At 47.7% G+C, this 19,637-nt stretch overlaps 1 protein-coding gene and 1 long non-coding RNA gene across 13 annotated transcripts in view; one reads left to right on the plus strand and one right to left on the minus strand.

The window, feature by feature from the left end:
• Positions 1-78: 78 nt before the first annotated feature.
• LOC148056328 (uncharacterized) lies at positions 79-10,685 on the plus strand. Of its 4 annotated transcripts, XR_015703498.1 has the most exons (5): positions 79-743; positions 3,928-4,014; positions 4,129-4,371; positions 6,508-6,766; positions 7,241-10,685. It is a non-coding gene; the product is annotated as an uncharacterized LOC148056328 (long non-coding RNA). The 4 variants fall into 4 exon arrangements; XR_015703496.1 differs by having other exon boundaries at positions 3,925-4,014; positions 6,508-10,685; XR_015703495.1 differs by having other exon boundaries at positions 6,508-10,685.
• Positions 7,542-19,637, minus strand: part of NF1 (neurofibromin 1) — a 111,754-nt gene continuing 99,658 nt past the window's right edge. For 8 of the 9 annotated variants that reach the window (XM_087751943.1, XM_087751942.1, XM_087751945.1 and 5 more), the window contains 2 exons: positions 18,713-18,929; positions 7,542-11,848 (listed from right to left, as the gene is read on the minus strand). In XM_087751943.1, the coding sequence (XP_087608069.1) occupies positions 11,706-11,848; positions 18,713-18,929 (360 nt within the window). In that variant the 3' untranslated portion in view covers positions 7,542-11,705. Of the gene's footprint in view, positions 11,849-18,712; positions 19,025-19,637 lie in introns of those variants that run through there. The other variant, XM_087751950.1, reaches the window with a different exon arrangement.

Raw genomic sequence — 19,637 nt, forward strand, 5'->3', positions numbered from 1 at the left:
CACGCCCCTCTCGCGAGAGCGCCGCGTCCCGCGAGACCCGCCCCCCCCCCCCCCGCCGCCGCGCCTGCGCGCCCGCCCGTCTGCCCCCGCCGCCGTTACCTCAGGGCAGCGGCGCGGCGCGGCGGCGTTTGTGTTTGCACCCGTTGTCGTGGCTGAGGGAGCGAGTTCGGAATTCTCGCCCCTTCCACGCCCGGTACTCGCGGGGGTTTAGCGCAGAGAGGTGCCGCCGAGAGCCCCTCAGCCCTGGCGGCGGCTGGGCCGGCTCCCGTGGTGCCCCTCATCCCCAGGCGGCGGGCCGGGCCTCTGCCGGCAGCCCGGCAGCTGCTGTAATGGAGGGTTTCCCACTTGCTGGCCTGGCGCGGCCCCGCGGGTCCCCCTCCGGCCCGGCGAGCGCTCCCTGCCCTCCCGCAGCCGCCCGCCCCGGCGCGGCCCGGCGCTTTGCCCCGCGGCTCCTGCCTGGTGGCGGGCGGCCTGCTCTTACCGGCCCGACCTGCTGCGTCTTCTGCTTCGGCCAGTCCTTGGGTGCCTGATTCACCTCTTCAAAGGGCTCGGAAAGGCTCCCTGCGCCTCTTTCCTCTCATAGTTCCCAAAGGCTGCATCTGAGCACCCTCGTCCGCTCCGACTGCTCGGCCTGTTCTCTGCTGGGATCGTGAGGCTCACCTCGGCCCCGGAGCCAAAGCTTGTCTCCTAACACAGCCAGACACTGCTGGCTTCCCCCGTGCTGTTCAAACAAGTAAACACAGGTGAATCTGTGCTTTAGACAAAGTTCTAGACAAGATGCTGCAAACGCGTAGCTGGTGATGAAATGTTAGGCGGTAAGCAAACGTATTAGCTAGCAGCCACAGCAGCGCGGGATTGGAGCTGCCATCTGCCAAGGCCGAACCAGAATGAGAAATGAAAATCTGTTCAGGCAAGGTTACTGCTTAGCTGCAGTAGCACGAAGGTGGAATTAACGGAGACTTTTGTTTTCGTTTTATTGTTAAATACTTGCGACATTTCTCCCCAGAGCTTTTATTCATCCTTAAAGAAAATAAGGTGTGTAAGTGATTTCTGTGTCGCAAGGAATCGCTGAGGCTTTGTGGGGGGGATACGCAGTAGACAAGCAGGGCTTGTCCTTGCTGGAGCGCTCTTTGGGACATGGGGGCTTGTTCGACGGTAGTTTTCAGGACAGCTCTGGGCAAGTCACTTGGAGGAGACTGTGGGAAATAGTCGTAGTTATTCTAAGGAGCTTGGGAGTTTGCACAGCAGCCTGGTATGAAAGAGGAAAAGGATATGGGGTGTGGGGAGCAATCTGAGGAGCAGCCATGCCTTGGGAAAAGTTCTGCGCTGACCTTTATGGGGGATCATTGTTAACGTCTGTGTTAATGACACTGTAACACCCGGGAGGGAGGGGTTTGGCCTCCGCGCTGGGTCTGTGTGGGAAGAGCAGTTTGGGAGTTGCGTATTCCCTCTCCAGATAATCCAGCACGTTGCGTGCAAAGGCACGGAGTCACAGGAGTCAGCTTTTTCTGGGTGCTTCTTGCCATGCAGCCTGGCGCTGTATTCACTTCTGCTGCAAATCAGAGGGTACCTGCTGCATCTGGGCACTGCGGTGGCCCCCGGGACACTGCTGTACCTGCAGGTTTTTTCAGGATTTGGTTCTGCGTTGCGTGCAATGGAGAGGAAACTCTTCTTGGTTTGTCACTGGGCCCGTCTTTGTGGTAACAGCGACGGCTCTGGATTTCCCAACAGAACAACTTAGGCTCCTTTTTTATCATTTGGAAACTCAGAGGCCAAGTCAGAGGGAAGAAATAGGGCAGGGAGAGATGGCTCATGCAGGCGTGCTTTGGGGCAAGAAGAGGTGGCCGGGAACAGCAGAGCAAGGAGAAGTGAGACTATAAACAGAGAAATTCCTGGTGGTAACCAGTGGGAGCTGCAGCAGTGTAGGAAAGCATCCGTCTCCTTGCAGCCTGCGCACCTGTGAAAGCCTGATCTTCCTTTTCATCTAGAAGCAATAGATTACTCCAAAATTAGTCTCCTTCCTTTTTCCAGTAACCAAGTCTTTCATTCTGCAGAGCCTTGTCCGTTCCTGTGAGCGTGCCTGGCTGTAAACAGCATGCTCCACGCTCTGTAATGATGCAGGAAACCCTCTGTTGTAAACACCTTAAGAGCAGGACACCAGCGTAGTTTTATTGGCCTAACTAACCAGGCTGGCTGGAGTTAAACCTGCTCGGTTGTTTATTTACACATGTATGCAGCAAGCAGTTAGTACATTAGAGAGTGTAAATGAGTAACTTAGAAAAATCACAGAATCGTGTTTGAGCGGGATTCTCCTTCCTAAAGTACTAATTTGTGAAAGTGTTTTTCTGTGAAAATTTCCTGATTTGCCTCATTATTTTTGTTTAGCGCAGTCAGGAGTTAATAATAAATATCTGCTTAAAGGCTACAAATTGCACCACATGTGAAGTGGAAAACATACAACAATGCTAAGACTTCGCCCTTTTAATGTCTTTAATCTGAAGACCCCAGAAGTTTGTCCGTTAAGAATTCCGCCAACTGGCGGCTGCCCTCGGCTGCTACAGTTGGGCAATTCAGGCGTTTACAATGCCTGATCGTAAGACGCTAAGAGATTTGTCCAAGGTCACAAAGGCAGCCTGTCTCAGGCACATGGTGACTATAAACACTTCAAGCTCTCTGGACGAAACCAGTATCTTGCTCAGTGCGCAGAGCGTAGCTGAGCTCTTACAGCAATCAAAGTCCATAAGCTTTACTATAGTGAAAAGAAAAATACATTCTGTCAAGCAATAATAAAATTATACTGATGTCAAATAAAACAAACACTGCTAACAGAGCGAGCAACTGCTTCCGTGTCTGACAAGGCATGTTCTTCTTACGGAAACAGTTCGTGTCTCTGAATTTTTCATGAGTGGGAAACAGTTTTCTGTCCTGCTAGTTCAATTTTCATGATTTAAAAAAACAAATAAATGTTCCCAGCAAAAAAAAATTGCACCATACGAATTCCTGTTCAACATCTTCATTGATGATCTGGACAAGGGGATCGCGTGCACCCTCAGTCAGTTTGCAGATGACACCAAGCCGGGCGGGAGCGTTGATCTGCTGGAGGGCAGGAAGGCCCTGCAGAGGGCCCTGGCCAGGCTGGGGCGATGGGCTGAGGCCAGCTGCATGAGGTTCAACACGGCTCAGGGCCGGGTCCTGCACTTGGGTCACAACAACCCCAGGCACCGCTGCAGGCGTGGGGAGGAGCGGCTGGGGGAGCTGGGGGTGCTCAGCCTGGAGAAGAGGAGGCTGAGGGGAGCCCTCATCGCTCTCTGCAGCTGCCTGAAAGGAGGCTGGAGCCGGGGGGGTCGGTCTCTTCTCCCCAGGAACAAGCGATGGGACGAGAGGGAACGGCCTCAAGCTGCGCCAGGGCAGGGTTAGGTTGGATATGAGGAAAAACTTCTTCCCCCAAAGGGCTGTCAGGCCCTGGCCCAGGCTGCCCAGGGCAGGGGCTGAGTCCCCATCCCTGGAGGGATTTAAAAGACAGGGAGTTGTGGTGCTCGAGGACGTGGTTTAGTGGTGGCCTTGGCAGTGCTGGGTTAACGGTTGGACTCGATGATCTTAAGGGTCTTTTCCAACCTTAACGATTCTGTGATTCTATGAAAGTAAAAGGATTACTGAAAACAAGAAAAGAACAGGTAAGGTATGTCAGGATCCTTGAGGCCAATTTATTCTTGCCTTTTTTTAATCTGTGCCTTTGTTGTAAATTACAGGCATACCCATTAACATCTCAAACAGAACTGGGAAATTAAGGCCAGCAGAGGTGTACTGGCTGACTTGCTTTGCAGGGTGTTTGATCCAGTCCTCGGTGCTACAGCAGGCTCCTTGCGCTCGGCGCGAGCCTGGTTTCATCCCTCTGTAACTGCTCTCTTCTCTTGCTTTTGTCAGCAGCAAGGGGCGCGTCGTCGTGCCAAACGCTACGGTGCTGCTGGCGTCCCGCTCCGCAGCCGCGGGAGAGCCCTCCTCTCCCAACAGCAGGTAGGGAGCTGCCGAGAGCCATACCTGCCTCTCTGCAGGGCTTCCTCAGAGCAGCGCGGCTCTGGCTGCACTGCAGCTGATGGAGGGAGCAGCAGTAATTTTTCCCTCTTTCAGGAACTGCATGTGACCAGGAGTTAAAAACAAGGACGGGCCTGGCAGAGGAGAATCAGCCCTGGAGAACAAGATCCAGCGCAGCCTTCAGAAGGACAGAGTACACAGTGGTGGTGGCCTCTTCTCCCCTTTCCGTGAGCATCGCTTCACGTGAGGAATTCGGCATGCAGCGGGATTCAGCAGCACGGAGGCAGCCTTTGCTCTTTGATCCCTACTGCACGGAGACTTAGATGCTAAGCGGTTTGGGTAAATGCAGAAATTCCTTCCCTTGATTTGTTGTGCTGCCTCAGCCGCCCCAGTGGCCTCACTTGTGCTTGTACTGTGGGGCCTTTAAGCCTTTTTATGTTTTGCCTTGCTCTGAACCAGCCTCTTTGGCTCAGAGCCGCTGTTTCTGGGCTGTCTCTGGCCCGTGCTCGGTCATGCCTGTGTACAGACAGTTGGGCGGGTCTCTCTCGCACTATGCAGAACTTTTCATTGCACCCTCTCTGCATGTGCTACCACTGCGAGGAGAGCCGAAAGCCTCCTCTTCTACTTGCCTGAATCGGCACTAAATGCGCCCCAGACCTCGCAGAAATGAGAACGGCTGCCTCGCAGCGAGCTCAAGGAGGGGTAGGGGGCAGTTAGTAAAGGGAAAGGGAATCCCCAAGAAGGGGAAAAAAAAACCTGTGGCTGATACTGGGAGGAGCTGGGGAGCACAGCCAGCAAGTGGAGGAACTCCACAGAAAGCAGATCGGGGGAAGGGAGTGGAGCCCCGAGCAGGTGAGGCAGAGGCACCCTCTGCCCCCGGCCCGGCATCTTGTATCTTAAACAGAAGCAGCCTCAGGAAGCAGAGTTGATAACCTAGAGCTTGGAAAGCTCGCTCCCAGTCAGGCTGGTCCCCGATCCACCTCTTCCGGACCCGGCCGTTTCATTTCCCTGTGTCTTCACAGAACAGCTATTTCTAGTTTTTCTGGAGGACAGAATGCTAGGAGGAAAAAAAAAATTAAAATACAATTTAATAGTTCAGGGGGATTTTCTTGAACATCATATAGTTAGTTACTCATCGCTATTTATAGCACTATCGTTTGAATATCCCTAAAGATGCAGTCATCAGACTTTTTTTCATTGCTGCTTTGAAGAACAAACCCGTACTTGTTTTAACAAGTCACATCACGGGAGATGTTATTCTACATTCTCCACCCACACAACCCTGGGATTTATTTTCATTTGAGAGCTTGTTAAACATAGCAGCAGTCAGCTGAAGAAACCAGCGTTCCAAGACACGAAGGATTCGCACCTATAAATCGTGAACTTTAGTGGTGGAAAGGTCAGTAGCGCTCTTCAACGCTACAAGAGGTTGGCTTTAGTTTTTAGTTCTGTGACGCCGAGCGACCAATCACATTATATCTATTTTGGTTCACGTGTTCTCTGTCCACCTTTCCTGTACTGATGGGCCTAAGGGGAGGACAGAAAAATAAAAAGCATCCGACACTCACCGAAGTGACAAACTTGCTGTAGAATTCAATCCTGTGGTAGGACGTCAGGGACCAGATCTCGCCCCGCCTCACGCGCGGGGTTTGCGTAGCCGTAGCAGCAGCGAACCCCTGGCAGCGCTTGGTCACCTGCACAGGCGGCTCCAAGCCATTCCGGGGTCCGGCAGCTGCAGCAGCGCGCGGGACGCGCGGCCCTCGCCCCACCCTCGCGGCAGCTCGCTGCGGCAGACGCGGCAGCTACGTCCCTTCGGTTGCTGAAGCTGCCCGGCGCTGCGAGGCAGCCGAGAGGAGGCTGCTCCCGGCAGCGATGCTGAGGTTCAGAGGTATCGCATCATGGCGAGACTGATGCCAGGGCTTCCCCGGGGCAGCGTCCCACCAGCCCTGGGAAAGGGCTTTAATTGTAGTGTTTGTGGGGGTTAGTTTTTCAGCATGCTTAAGAAAGTCTGCTCTTAAGGGAATTGCAAGTTTAGTATGAAACTTTTGGGCTATCTAAAATATGAATATTGTGAAGACTTGTTATTCCAAGTGAGAAGTATTGGGGAATATTTATGCCAGTCAGAGAGACAGCTTAATATTTCGGGATTAGCCGCTCGCATCATGGGTCACTTGTGTTGCCGTGAGTAACGACTTCCTTTCTCTTCCTCCTTGACTGTTGTGCCCTACTTAACTCTAGAACAGAATTTATACCCCTGCATCAAGAACGTTCTGAATTTTTACTTTGCTTATTTTTTTCTCCTCTGTAAACTATTCTAGCAGCACCAGCATCAGCTGGGCAGGGACTTGGAAGCTATTTCCTAAGACAGAACTGCTTGCTCCAAGGGTGCAATTTTCCCCCTAAATATAGTTTTTCCAACTGCATAAAGACATAACTAAAATTCCTTCTCCTTTCATTCTCTCCCTGTGGCTACAGTCTGTTTTGTGAGCTCAAGTAGCAGAGGCGCTCAACTGTCCGAAAGAAGAACTTGAAAGCTGTTTTTCGCAGCAGTGGTTTAGCAGGTGGCGTTGAGGGAACGTCCCCTGCGTGGCTCCCCGCTCGCCAGTGCGGCCGCTCCCGACGCAGCAGTAACGAACAGTTCCTCTAAGGCCAAGAAACCGCGCTCCTGAAATTTAAATTCGGACACTGCGGCTCTTCCAGCCATGCAATCCCTGCTGGCACCAGGAGCTCTGCAGTGAGTCACCTGCTCCCTACACCCGCACGGCTGTCTGTCTGTCTGTCTGTCTGTCTTCAACTGAGCAGGCCTAATGATACGTTCATATGCAGGAACAATAAGATGTCTCAGAAGTCAATGCAGTCACGCTTTAATGTGCTTTTACATCCTTTTACGATTCCCAAAGCCAGAATAGAAGTACTTACACGTTTTTAATAGGAAAGTAATATATTCCCCTAAAAGAAAAATAGATTTGATTAATCATTTGTCATGAAAGTTGCCTGACAGTTGAAACTTCAAGCTTCTAAGCTAGAAAAGCTCAAATAGACAAATTATACTGAACTTTCTTCAAAGACCAAGCAGCTGTTTTATTAAAATATTAAATTTACATTTTAAAAAGAAATATTCGGGTTTATTATTCGGTTGTGATAATCTCATTGAAGTGACACAAAATTCACGACAACGGGCTTTATTCTGTCCGAATTCTGGCCTCAGTTATCCACAGGCCGTCAGTTTTGCCCTTAGAAGTGTGCAAGACCACGCACGCAGGGAAGTGCTGTGCTGGAAGGACAAACCCGAGACACTGGACTTCAACCTGACTCTGATTTTCCCCAGAGAAAGGGGGGTTTTGGGTGTGGGGCCTGGGCTGGATCCAGCGCCCGCTGCAGCGGGGCCCTCGGTCAGACCCAGAGGACGCCTCCGAACCTGGCTGCCAGACGAAACGGAAGAAGGGTTTCAGGACGCACCCACCGGCTGCGCCCCGCCGCACAAGCGAATGACCTCCCAACAACTTGAAGCAGGTTGAATTTACATTTTACTTCAAAAAAAAGGGAAAGTACATACATGAGGGGGGCAGGGGGTGAGCAACAATGATCTGAAACCGGGTTTCTACCATGTTACCTACAGTTACCAACCGCGTTTGAGTCAGCGGGGCTCTTGCCAGCTGTCGCACGCTTGCTTACAAGATGAACAGGATTGTGGAGCAAGGAAACATTTTCAAAGTTGAGGCCCGAATGGAAATAGTAAGATATCATACACAGTGTAAGGTTATAGTACACAGCGTTTTTTTTTTAAATGACGTAACGCAACAGCAGGAAGGAGTAGTAGTAGTTAACGGTTACTAACACTAGAATAATCAAATTTGTATGTTATACATATACAGCAACTAACTGCTTTACAAAAAAAGCAAAATAATACAATATATTGTCACATGTATTTACAGTGTAGTAAATATACTTTTCTGTCAAATTTTACACAAAAACTATTTACAGGTGAATATACTGCATTAAAAAAAAATCGTGGGACCAACACTAAAAGTGACTTTCTGTGGTAAGTTCGTTGCATAACAATAAGACGTGCTTCATTACATTTGAAAAAAAAAAAAATTAACCTTAGAATGAAACAGAAGAAGCCCTAAAACCTACAACCCAGTTAGGAATAGAGCACTGGAACGCTCCCAGGTGCTCAGTCCACAATACTTATTTGAAACGTTTCCTGGTCTTGGAAACCTCATGCACATTAAAGCAGAAACATTGGCATAATTAACAGGAAGGTTATGCACTATTCAAATACTACGGAGTTATCTTTAAGTCAGGGAAAATACAAACACAAACAAAATGTTAATCGTCTTTACAGTACTTAACTGTAGTTAGTGCGTAATGGATAAGGTGTTCTAAACCAGGGGTGTCAAACATACAGTCCCCGTGATGCAGTTAGATGGTCCGCGTGTTAAAATCAGATTTTTCTGAATCTAAGTTTCCACGTCAAAGTACACAGACTCCACGGCCGCAGCGGCCCACGCAGCAGCGGCTGCCCGGTAGCCTGCAGGCTGCCTGACACAGCGACTCCAGGTCGGACCTCCGAGATCTGCCTCCCGCTCGCGAGACCAGGTGTCGAGCCCACATCCCCACCAGCACCTACCTGCTGATCGCTACGAGCATGAAGGGAGCGACGGGACGGGGAGAGAACGGAAGCGGGCCGGACTGGGAACGGAGAGCGGTGCGCACAGGAACGGAACAGAGCAGGATGGAGAATATTCAAAACGGGAGAAGAGACCAAATTGAGGAGGGTGTGAGAAAGAAAACAAAAAGGCGAAACAACAGCCGTGGCTGTTACGGGGAGCAGGCTAAGTGATGACTGTGACAGTAAGGCACTGAACAACTAATGACTGATAGAAGTGTAACCATTAAAGAAAGGCCATGTTTTCCGCTTGATCCAAGCACTGGTACCGGGAGATCCCCTCCCTGCGTATCGGCGCGCACGGGATCCTGAATTACACCCTGGCCATCGACTGTAACCAACCCAAGCTCAGCCCCCATTACCTGACGTGTTTGACACCCCTGCTCTCGAAAAGTTCAGGTCCTCTCGCTGAACCATGCAGTGAAAACATGAAATGACTCCCCCTCCTTCCAGGAGACAGAATAAATTAAGTTCTGTCGCCTTACTTAATGACAATATCAATTTTTTTCAGCTGGGACGGAGAGCCTGGAGTAGTTCTAGTTCTCACGTGAACGGTAATTTTAATCACTGTCCATTTGGATTTCAGATTATATGGATTTCAAAGACTGCATTAATTCTAATTTAGGGACGCTTTTCTTTCTGTAGGCAATGCAAAATATTGAAAGAGTTGCTCTCAAATGCACCCAGTCCAAACAAAACTGATTTGGTAGCTTGAGTAGTGATTTTGGAATGACTGTTTCTGTTTAAAGACAACCTGCTCGTAAGAGAAACAACCGAAAGCTGTCTTTTTCTAACAGCAAATTACCTTTGCAAGAGACTCTTTTTTTCCTCCTACCTACAAATCTAAGTCGTTGTCCTCAGCAGCACGGAAGGGGCTGGAATCAGCTTGATTCAGCGGAACCAAGCGCCAGCTGGCAGCGATGCTGAAGGTGGCTCTCAGCAATCTGATGTACTATGAGATGAGAACGGTTTTTAACCCCGCGCCTCCCCAAGTCTGACGCGCAAAGCAGCTCCGGCCCCGGCGCGAGCCACTGCTCTGTTCCTGCGCCCGGCTCCGGCCTCGCGATCCCTCCCCTAGCTCTGCACCGCTGCCGTAACCGCAGTTCTGCTGCGGCTCCTACGCAGCCAAGAATAAACAAATCTGGGTAATTGCACAAGTCTCCGTATTTTCCAACCTATTTCAAGACTGCTAATTTTACGTTTTCCTCTTGTTTTGGCAAACTATTTGCATATTAAGTTTGTGTTCATAGTTTTTCCAGGACTGTAAACAAATCAAAGAAATTAAATTGTTATTTTATGAATCAATACAATAAAGGTATTTTTATTTACATAAATGTTACATTGTTACTGCGTGGATACATGTGAATTATGAGCTATATCGATAAAATCTGAACACTTAATTGTACCATTCTCTAATAATTTAGCTGTGGAGTTTGATTTACTGAAAGCCACTAACAAAATTGCACTAGAGGGTTTTACTTTATATAGTGGATATACTTTTTTTTCCTTTAAAGCCACTTCTAGCTTGTTAATTTCTAACATACACCAGGGATCTGAAACCGGGAAGTTTAACTCTTCTTCAGCAGGAGACGCGCTCGGCCCTCCAGCAGCACCCAGGCGCCCGGCCCTTCTCTCACAACCTCCGCTCGCCTCCCGCATCGAACGCTCTGCACGATGCCGGGCAGCGCCCGCAGCACCCAGCGCCGCGCCTTTACACGTCATCGACATAGCAGCATGTCCTCACAGCCGTCCGTCGCGGATACACGACTGTAGCTGACAAGTCTTTCACAGTGACAGCAGTTTCAGTTTTGTGTAACCCCCAAGCACGAACCCTTACAAACTCAGACCCCCTGGAAGTTCTGCAAGACAGGTTTGACTGCAGACGGCTGTACTGATCCCAGGAATTGCACCGCAAACGTTCGGACGTAACCTGGATTTGACACAGTGTCAGTTATTTTTAAATTCATGTACCTTCAGCAAACATTGCTGTGTTTATATCACTGCTTGGGCAGCACAAAAGCAGCTTTGCCAAGCGCCGTCTCCCAGAGCGGGAAGTTAATTCATGAGATCTTCCCCTCCATACCCCACTGGTTGTTCTGCCAGGAATTTCTCGAAGGTGCGTATCGTTGGGAAGGGCAAAACTAAAGCATACGCTAAATGGAAGAAAGAAGCAATAAATTGTCAACACTGCTACGACGACAGCATAATAGTCAGTTCTCGATGATTTTCCTTCCACTATACAACCTTTTTAGTGCAGTTAAAGTACAGCAAAAAAAAAAATTTGCTTTGGAAAAAAGCCAGTTTGTCCAGTCTGGTCCGCATACAGTCCAAGTATGTGAAGCTATGGTCTGGGGAGCGAGAGACTCCTGCAGCCCCCTTGTCCTCTCAAATTTATTGCTAATTACTAGAAATCTAATCTAATCCACCACTTCTGGTTAAGCTCACTGTACTGCGGCTATCGTAAGTTTCTTTTAAGTATGGTAAAAAAAAGTCCACAGCTAAAAATCTTACAGGTTTGAACTAACACCAGGATTACAGTAACTTCCCCTGGCTCGTAGAGCCACCACCCTGAAAAGTGTGCAAACGGGATTACGGACGAACACTTTCCTTTGGAGAAGAAGGAACTGAGGCCGGCGACAGAAGCAAGGCAGGGCTGTCTGTGGGAAATGGCTTTCGTGTTTGGACAAGAGACGGTTCCGCAGTGTTAGAGAACTCCACGCCTCCTTCGGCTACAAAGTCCGTCAGGATCTATATGAGCGGTTCTGAAACACTGGCTTAAATCAAAAACAGAAGGAAAGAAATGAAGGCATTAAAAGTCAGGCAATGTTTCAAGAGTTGATCATCTGGCAACACGGCTGACAGGATGGGAGCTTTAAAAGTTAAGTGCAGCATCGCAACCGGTGGAGGGCCCTTCGCGAGAGGCCCGCGGGTGTCAGTCAGTTTCCAAAAAAAAAAAAAAAAAGAAAAAAAGAAAAAAGAACAAGGAATTAGAAGGAAATAGTCACACAATCTTTTTGATGCTGTGACGTTTGAAACTGCCAGCGCTTCGCTGCTTCTGCACTTGGCTGGCGGAGCCGTGGCGCATCCTCCCGCTGTTGGAGTGTCCGGCGGTGGGCGAGAGCTCCACGTTCTCCTTGTCGATCCCTGGGGAAACACAAGGGCCGAGGTTAACCTCGCCGCCGCGCCCGCCGCTTCACCGACCGCCGGGCAACCGGTGCGGCCGGGCGCGGGGAGCGCCGCGCCCGCCGACCGCCAGGGGGCGCCCTCCGGCAGCGCCGGGCCCCAGCGCGGCTCCGGGACGGGACCGGGACCGGGACCGGGACCGGGACCGGGACCGGGGGCGAGGGCGAGGGCGGAGGGGCCGGGGGCGAGCGGCCGGGGGCGATGGGCCGGGCCCTGGGGCCGGGCGAGCCGCAGGGGACCCCCGCCCGGGCTGGGGTCGAGAGCCTGGAGGAAGAGGGGTCGGCCCCGCTCCAAATCCCGCCGGATTCTGCCATGCTGGCCAGCGGCGGTTCATTCAAAACAGCGTTTGGCAACACAGACCAGCAGCGGGGTCGCCTGCCTGGGAGAGTGCTGCAAACCCGGTCGTGATGTGTTATAAAAAAAGGATGAAATATTATTCTTTGTGGTGGCTTAACCCCGGGTAGGCAGCACGCAGCCGCTGGCTCATTCCCCTCCACCCCAGTGGGATGGGCGGAGGAAAGGAAGAGCAGAAGCAAGGAAACTTGGGTGTCCTGATGAAAATACAAAGTTCAGTGAAGCGAGGGGTTTGTGGAAGAAGGAAGCAAGCAAAACAAACTGAGCGATTGCCTCTGCGTCGCAGAGCAGTGCCCAGCCAGGCCCCAGGCAGGCCGGCTCACCTCGCAGCGCCAGCGCCCAGCTCCGGCTCACCTCCCCAGCGCTGCCCGGCACGGGACAAAAGCCCCTTCGGGGCGCTGGGGCCGCCCGGGTGCCCCCGGCCCCCAGCCCACCGCCCACCCCCGGCTCTTCACCGGGGTCCGAGCGAGGATCAGCGCAGGCCCTGCCCGCGCAAATGTGGCTCAGCACCGTTTGGTCACAAATCCAAACCACGGCCCCACGCCAGCTGCTACAAAGAAAACCAGCTCCACCCCAGCCAGGCCCAGGACAGTGTTTTAGCCGGGTGGAACACAGTCTTACTGCCGGCGGTGTCTCACAAACGACAAATTGGATACAGCTATTTCACTGCAGTACAGTAGTATGAAAAATAATTTTTTCAGGATCCAACGTATGACCCCGTGTTCAGCGAGAGCCCGGACTCCCACCAGATCAAACACCTCCACGTGCTAAAGTGTGATGCCTGCTCACACCGACCTAGGCACTCACCTACGCACAGCTTATTGCATTTCAACGTGCCTCATTCAGATAATCTGCCCCCCCCCCCCCCCGACATCTGCAGATTGGATTTGCTGTTCCTTTAATCTGCCTCCAACAATAAAAGACCAAATACGTTGGCCGATGGGCACTGGCTGATCTGTTTCAATCCGTGCTACTTTCCTACAACATGAAAACAGACGGGTATGAACTGTTCACCGAGTTCACCTAGTGAGCTGTTGAAACAGAAATAGGAATTTTATTTAGCATGGGAAGTAGCATACAAAAACGTTCACCCGGCAGATGAAGGGTTTCCCTACATCCTCAAAGCATTCGTACCAGCACCTGTACCCCCGAAAACACTGAAGTCTTCCAGGCCACAAAGCCCGTTCTGGCTCTCGTTTTGAGAAGACTGAGCAAATGAAAGAGTTTGACTCAAGTCTCTTCTGGCCTTTGCATTCTCCAGGAGGAAGAACCGACAGCCTGTCAAATCTGTGGGCTTCTTCCAGCCAAAAATCAATGACCGCTATTACACAGGGGAACGGCGGAGCGAGGAAGGTTCATTTCTGCACCTGCAGATTCTGCGGCAATGGCAGAGGCTGGTTCTTGCTACCAGAGAAGATTCGTGTGTATTCAAGTCCCTAGAATTCCCCTCAACACTGAATCTTGGCTCACAAATAAAGATCAGTAAAAATCCATAACGTACAAATCAATGTCTGGAGGACTCTGTCTCACTGCCAGGAGGAATGAAAGGCTTAGTGGCTTATTCTGCATACAGCAGAAAGAGAACCGATGCAGGTATTCACTTGAAGAGTTCAGTGTCAAAGTGTAGACAGCAATTGTAACGATTTAAACCCTGGCAAATCGAGAGTGAAAAAAAACCCAAACCACATCAACAATTAACTTTTAACAAGGAGAACTAAAGAAACTGTTTTCTAAGCAGGGTATTAACAGGAGACACAGAACAGGTGAGCCTGGAAACCTTTACAAGAACTGCTGTTGTGTAAAGCTCAGCTCCACTGAAGGCAGGAGGAGGCCGATGGAGCGCAAGACAGGATGCAGCCAGACAGGCTTTATACCCAAGTGCATACGCTTTTCTGAGCAGCTTTGGATGTTCTCTGCAGGACAAGGTAACTCTGTTACGTTTTGCTAAAAGAATAACATCAAACAAACCTCAAAAATGAACTGCTTTAGTGTAAACGTCATGCTGACACGATGGCAGCACATGAAAGCCTTGGGTTATGAGCCGTTCCTCTAACAGCTTTGGACACCGTCAGTAACTTGAAGATATAAAAGCTGAGACTTCTTTTAATGCAGACATGCTTCCAATCAATTATTACTTTTATGCTGATGCTACTATGAGTTAATCATTCCTGTAGCAATATCTTAGTGTAGCTGTCACAGTATTTCTGCAACAAACTGAGCGTGTTTGACGTGTGTTTAGCAACACTCTCGACACTTACAGCACACGAGCAGCATTGGAATGACTAGCAGGAAGGGTGTTTTTATGCAAGAAGCTACAAGTACAATCAGCAGCAAAAAGCAGGATGTCTGACAGTGAATAAAAAGGTTAGAACAAAATCCTATTACTGTAAATGACATCTCCCACAGTTATGTCTCATTCCTATAAGAAATTGATTCTCATTGGCATTAGCAGGAATAAAGGATACGCTCCGCATTTCACACATGTATAGGCACAACTTCCAAACTCCAGCCAAAGCTGGCTGCAGGCTACATCATCCTTCCTCTCCTTGTGTGGGTGCGAGCTCACAAAACCCACAAACTACGATAAGAATAGGAGGCAACCCACGGGTGTGAGCAAAATACCTCTTCTGCAGCTTCTTCTTATTTCTCCATATAGAAGCAGAAATGAAATGGTGTTGAGTACCCATTTTACTGAGCTTCTGTCTGCTGCAATTTAGTCCAAAGAACTCGTGCCTGTTTCCCGGTGGTGTGTAATTCAAGTTAAAGCTGACTTCCCATGAATCTGAAGAGCTCACATGAAACGGTTCTTCATTTTAGCTTAATACGTGAGCAGAGTAATTTCACATACCAAGCATCCGCTTCTCTATTACCAAATTTATCTTAAGGATGCGATTGACTCTCTTTGCCTGCTCTATCATCAGATATTATTAGCATCACGCAAGAAAAGCAACAGCTTAGCACTTACACTGAAGCCATTCCCGTGTCAAAAGGATCAGTAAACCACTTCTCATGCCCCAAGCCCAACCCTAAAGCAGACCAAGCAGCATTTCGTGCAAATACGATGAAAGTAGAATGTACCTTGATGAGGAAGCTGCATGAAAACTGCAGATTTAGAGCAAGGCAGAGAAGCTTCACAGACACAGAATGAAAGAAAAAACATAAGTGAATAATGTCCATGACAAGGGGAAGGGAAGGGAAAGGAGAGGAGATGATGACAGACAAAACATTAATAAACAATGATCTCGCCTAGTTGTTTCCAGAGGCAAGAAAATAGTTTTTCACGTATCTGCAACTTAATATATTTGTAACCATAATAAACAACTGACTTGGCTGAAACGGTTTCTTCAACTCAGTGTGAAGAAGTAACTCAGCACTGCTAAATACTTGATTTTCTTGTTCAGTAGTTCTCAAATCAGAGTAAGTGGACGACAGATCTGCATCCCCTGTTCGTCCCATAGTTGCCTTGCTGTTTCATGAAATCCTGTGGCCCACCTCCATATTCTACAATTCTTTCACCAATGATTTTTATCTTGGCAGATATCAGGTCTTTCACTGCTTGCTCCCTCGCTCTTGTCTCTACAGCGTAAACGTGCACAGCAATGACAACGCCATCACACACCTCCAGGCACGGCTAAGGAGAATGCAAAATCCATGTATGCAGCTAGGGAGCTGGATAAGGTGCCACAAGACCAATTACATTTTTAATACAATTAAACAGCTTAAAAAGCAAAGCATGCTTTATGCAAAGTTGCACTGGTTAACACACCAGTTTAAACTAGTGAAATTGTATGTTGATTAAAGTGGAGCAATGTAATAAACGTGCGATGAAGGAGCAAAATGAAGTGACCTGGCCCACAGTTTGAGAAAGCTGGAGATGCCCTGATCAAACCCCAAGTCTTTGTATTCAAATTGCTAGAATAAAGCTGGAAACACCTCTAAAGGCCGATTCTTTATAAAGATGCCTTCAGCCTGGTTACACAAAAAGGGAACCATTAGTAATCTCCTGGCCTTCCTATCGGTCTTTTAAAATTTAATTTCCAAGCAAACCACGCAGAGTGTCATAAATGCATGATTACAGGCTCACTAGTATCCTCAATCATGTACCCAGCTCACTAGTTCCTAACTCCATTTGTGGGGATGGGCTCTCAACCAGCGTCTGATAAAAGCCATCTGTTTGCAGAACACTTGAAAGAAACTTTTGAAGAGCTGGATTAATTCCTTCCTCTTAGCCAAGAAAGGAACAAGGAATAGAAAGTGAGGCATAAGGAAGGAAGATGTTTACACAGCAAAATGCTTTTTTCACTAGTAGAGGGCCTAATCCTGCATCATCACTTCATCCTTGCAAAAAGAACTGCTGGAGTTGCTACCAATTCTACATTCTAAATGGAAAGATGCTGCCCTTAACGTATTTATTTTCACACTGACAGCAAGGTCTCCTTTTTTTACCCCTTTAATTTTATCCTTCTCCCTGTTCTAACATTACAGGTCATTCTTAGCTTTATGTTAAATAAGAAAGTTTCTGTGGAACCACTTTCCTTTTCCATAATCTTGGTTGTTATCTGTACCTGCACTCTATTAGGAATTTTTATACGGCAGTATTTCCATACACAGGATGAACTGCATGACAGTATAGTGCAGTGGCTGCATTATATATTCACACCGCATAATGGACATTGTAAGACGTTAAGTAAAACAGCAGTCTCTAAAACTTCCTCAAACTCAACTTTTACCCATTCTTATTACTCAAATCAAATGGGATTCCAGGGTGGCACCAGTGAGTCCCTTCCAGGCCGGGGCAGGAATACAGAACAAGGGAACAACAGCAGCAACTGTCTCCTGCAGGCTAAGTCGTGCTATTAACGAAGTGGCAGAGAAAGAGGTAACAACTGGGGAAAATATGCTTCACACTTTCTCTCCTCACTTGGGATAACATTATTTAATGTAATAAGTCATTTTGAATTGGCAGGAAACTGGAAAGCAAATCCTGTTTTGAGGCTATTTAGACTGACAGGCATCTTAAAATATTAATTCTACAACACAGCATCAGTATATCAAGAAGGTGATCTCCCCAAATGTAAACAATTCAAGTTGGCTTCTCATACTGGCAAAAAGCAAGTTGTAATCACTTTTCACTGCATGAAATAAAAAAAAAAATCACTATTCCCAAATTATTCAAACACAGAGCACTGTCTTACCTCTGCTGCACCTCTGCACATGCCTCACCTCTGCAATACTTGTCATAGTCAACAAAAAACATGCATAGCATCTGTGAGCAAACTGATAACCTGGAAGACCAGATTTCTTGCATAGAGCTAAGTACAACTAAGTACAGCTTATTTCAGGGCTAGCAGAAACCAGTAAACAACAGGAGAGTAAAAAAAAAAAAAACAAAAACCAACACAAAACCCAAACCACCTCTGTAAATATTACACCTAAATTCAAGTAGTTTCTAGCCTTCCATCAAGGTTAGAAACAAAGCAGAAATAAAAGGTTGATTGACTTCAGTGTTCAGAACTGCAATAGTTAAATCAACATTTAAGAAATATCACACAGTATAACTTTTATGACAAAGAAGAGTAAAGAATTTCCTCAATATACGAGACACTAATCCAAAATCACTTCAGGAAGAGTCTTCATGCAGATTTCTTTGACATAAATTCCATTTTCTTCCTATATTTAATTTCCTCTAGCTTATGCTTCATCTGCTGTACTGAATAATTTTTACTCTCTTTTTTCATTTTTCGCCCTGAAAACCTATGCTGTTAAATTTAACCTCTGCGTCTCTCTGTAATTCCCCTCTCCCCAAGCCAGACGGATTTCAGTGTTTTTATCCATTTAACACCTTTCATGACTGTTCTTTTCTGGAATGCCTTCAGTTTACCATCAGCATATTTCTGGCAATACAACAGTCTGAACTGACCCAGTATTCCATACGTATCTCCGTGAATACTTTTTTTTCTTCAAAGGAGAGCATGACCTCGGTACGATGCTGCCTGTATGAGCACTGCCCTTAAATCATGCCGTCAATTGAAACTGAGTCAGCCCAGACGCACTTCTCCGTGGCACAGTTCTGGATTATTTTTCCTAGTATGTGCTACCTCGTATTGCCCAGACAGGTATTATTCTCCTTGCAAATTATCATGATTATATACTTATATTTATTAGTTTTCAAGGCTCCACTGCTGCATATATTCCATATTAAGATGCAGCGGTTATTTGTTCTGATGTACTTAATGCTATTTTCTTCGTGTATAATGGCTTGGAAGACAGCTTTTGTGCTGGACAAAATCCAACATCTGAAATACCAGTGTAATAGCTTAGTAAACAGTTTAATATTCATTTGACTCAAGAATGCAATGATATTTGATGCATAAAAACATCCGAAGAGACAACGAGATGGAGTGCTTAGCTACAAAACCAGTAAATTCAATAAATTTCCCTTACCTATGTAGTACCAGAACAGCTACTGACCTGGGGAGTGCTGGGAAGTTGCGAGCGAGGTCATGGAATTGGAAAGGTTAAGGTTAGCAGTAATGCTAAGCTGGCTCTGCACTGCGGGAGGATATGGAGACGTGGGTGTCAGCAGAGATTCTTCACTGGTTTCCTCATCAATTCCAGGCAAATACGTGTCAATCAAGGCATCAAGAAACTTCACTATGAGCTCAGCATAGTCTGGGATTTGTGTTTGCTGTGGGTGATGGGGGGGAAAAAAAAAGGATTGGTTCTTTTCTTCTTACTTTTCTGTCAATATGAGCTTTGCCCCAGAACTCACTCTGGTTTTGCCTGAAAATTTTAAAATGCATTTGATGTGAGTATCTGTAAAAACTAATTTGTGGTCTTTTCCAGATTAATCTAAATGCACACATTAAAGACACTTGTAGGTATAATTTCAGTAGTGCGTGGAAGCACCAAGTCAGAAAAGAGGGGCGGTTTCATTCACAAGGGGAACTGCCACAGATAGCCGAACCTAACGTGTTGTTAAAAGCACTGCCTCTGCCCCCAGAGCCCAACACCCAGAACGCTGCCTACTCTGCTCATCTAGTTCTTGCTACGATGACTAGAGGGAACAAATGGCAGTACAGATGGTCAGTGCTCGATGTATTTGTTCTGTTGTAACATAAAATTTATCCTCATGGAATTATCATTCTTATCAAATTAATCCCTTACACTGTAAGACACACGTAATAAACTAAAGTCTTTCTGAACGATACTGCATGTCCGAGGCCTCTTAGTGAACCTGGGAGCAGTAAAAAGGTGCATTTACACACCTGACTGCTTTTACCCAACTTTGGTAATTTGACCTTACTGAGTCTGTCAAAATATCCGACGCAGGCTCAAAAACTGTTTTAGCTATAGAAGTGAGCCTTGTATTACTAACCTGCTCATACAAATTCTG

The sequence above is a fragment of the Nipponia nippon genome, unplaced genomic scaffold (assembly GCF_047370975.1).
Source record: "Nipponia nippon isolate SJK-2023a ecotype South Korea unplaced genomic scaffold, ASM4737097v1 scaffold_15, whole genome shotgun sequence".
Taxonomy (NCBI): Eukaryota; Metazoa; Chordata; class Aves; order Pelecaniformes; family Threskiornithidae; genus Nipponia; species Nipponia nippon.